The following is a 1,586-nucleotide window of genomic DNA, read 5'->3' as shown; positions in this document are numbered from 1 at the left end:
GGTCAGTGAACTAGCATGTTGCTACTCCCCACAGTAGGCTGCTTGAAACACACTGACGACTATCAACACACAGGACCAGTTGACCAATCACAGTCCTTGAGGTCTGCGTCGCCTCGACGGAAAGTTACACATTTTTGGAGGTGCGCGTCGAGCTACGGCGGAGCGCTCGGAGAGGGGTTCGCTTCGACGCAGAGGGGTTCGCTGGGGTACGCCATCGATTCGACGCAGAAGCATAAATCAGCCTTAACGCTGCTTCAAATTACGGCATTTTTTACAATTCTTTCTCTGCAGCTTTAATGTAAAATCAAGATTTTTACCGTTGTAGTTGATTGAGTTGAAGTTCATTTTGAACTACTGACTAATTATTCAACATGTAATGTTAACATGAAGTAACAGTTTGCTAAGACTTGTGCATGTGTTTCATTCTTCTCTTCAGACGTCCAGCAGCTGTTGGTGGTTAAAGCAGAGGTTCCCCTCGAGCAGCAGGAGTGGAGCTCCAGTCTGGACCAGGTGGACCCAGAGCCCCCCCCACACATTAAAGAGGAACTCTGGACCAATCAGGAGGGAGAGCAGCTTCAAGGGCTGGAGGAGGCTGACATCAACTTCCCGTTTACTTCTGTCTCTGTGAAGAGTGAAGAAGACGACGAAGAGGACTGGGTAGGACCAGAACCAGCCAGGAACTCAGATCCAGATAGTCCTTTACAACCAGCTACTCATGACAAGACTGCAAACTCCTCTGAACATGAGACTGATGACAGTGGTGACTGGGAGGAGACTAGGGAACCTCAGTCAGGTTTAAACCCTCTGCAGAACAGTGAAGTAGCTATAAGTGATGTGGAACCTCTGAAGAAACACACTGGAGTCCAAACAGACGGGAAACCATTTTGTTGCTCGGTGTGTGGTAAAAGATACCCTCTGAAGAAGTCTTTATCAATTCACATGAGACTTCATTCAGAAGGAAAACATTTCACCTGCTCAGTTTGTAAAACAAGTTTCTGCAGCAAAAGCAATTTGGTTATGCACATGAGAATCCACACCGGGGAAAAACCTTTTAGTTGCTCATTTTGTAGCAAAAGATTTGCACGAAAGACACATCTGAGAGACCACTTGTCTTCCCACACCGGGGACAAACCATTTAGTTGTTCAGTTTGTAGCAAAACGTTCATACAAAAGAATCACCTGAAACAACACTTGACTGTCCACACGGGCGAGAAGCCGTTTAGTTGTTCAGTTTGTAGTAAAACCTTCGCGCTGAAGCAAAATCTGAAACGGCACTTGACCGTCCACACCGGGGAGAAACCATTTAGTTGCAGCGTTTGCGATAGAAGTTTTAATCGGCAGGATAGCGTCAAAAATCACAAGTGTGTTGGTGAGGGCAGCGGAAATAAATGAAGCCGCACAGATGCTTGCTGAGCCAATTTTCTTTCCAGCAGGATCAAGGAACTGATGGCAAGACTTGGTTCAACGTTGATAAGATAGAAATTGTCAGACTTACAGGGCTGGGCGTCGTTCAAAATCTTTCGATCTCGTGTGAATTTCGATGCCGGTTCCTTAACGATAGTTTTTTCGATACAGTATGTTTTAAA

At 45.8% G+C, this 1,586-nt stretch overlaps 1 protein-coding gene across 1 annotated transcript in view; it reads left to right on the top strand.

The window, feature by feature from the left end:
- Nucleotides 1-1,586, top strand: part of LOC120564013 (gastrula zinc finger protein XlCGF57.1-like) — a 5,476-nt gene extending 3,890 nt beyond the window's left edge. The window contains exon 2 of the mRNA XM_039808591.1: nt 437-1,586. Within this exon, the coding sequence (XP_039664525.1) occupies nt 437-1,392 (956 nt within the window). The 3' untranslated portion in view covers nt 1,393-1,586. The remainder of the gene's footprint in view (nt 1-436) is intronic.

Source organism: Perca fluviatilis, chromosome 8 (genome assembly GCF_010015445.1).
Source record: "Perca fluviatilis chromosome 8, GENO_Pfluv_1.0, whole genome shotgun sequence".
NCBI lineage: Eukaryota > Metazoa > Chordata > Actinopteri > Perciformes > Percidae > Perca > Perca fluviatilis.
This window is presented reverse-complemented; position numbering and strand designations above follow the sequence as displayed.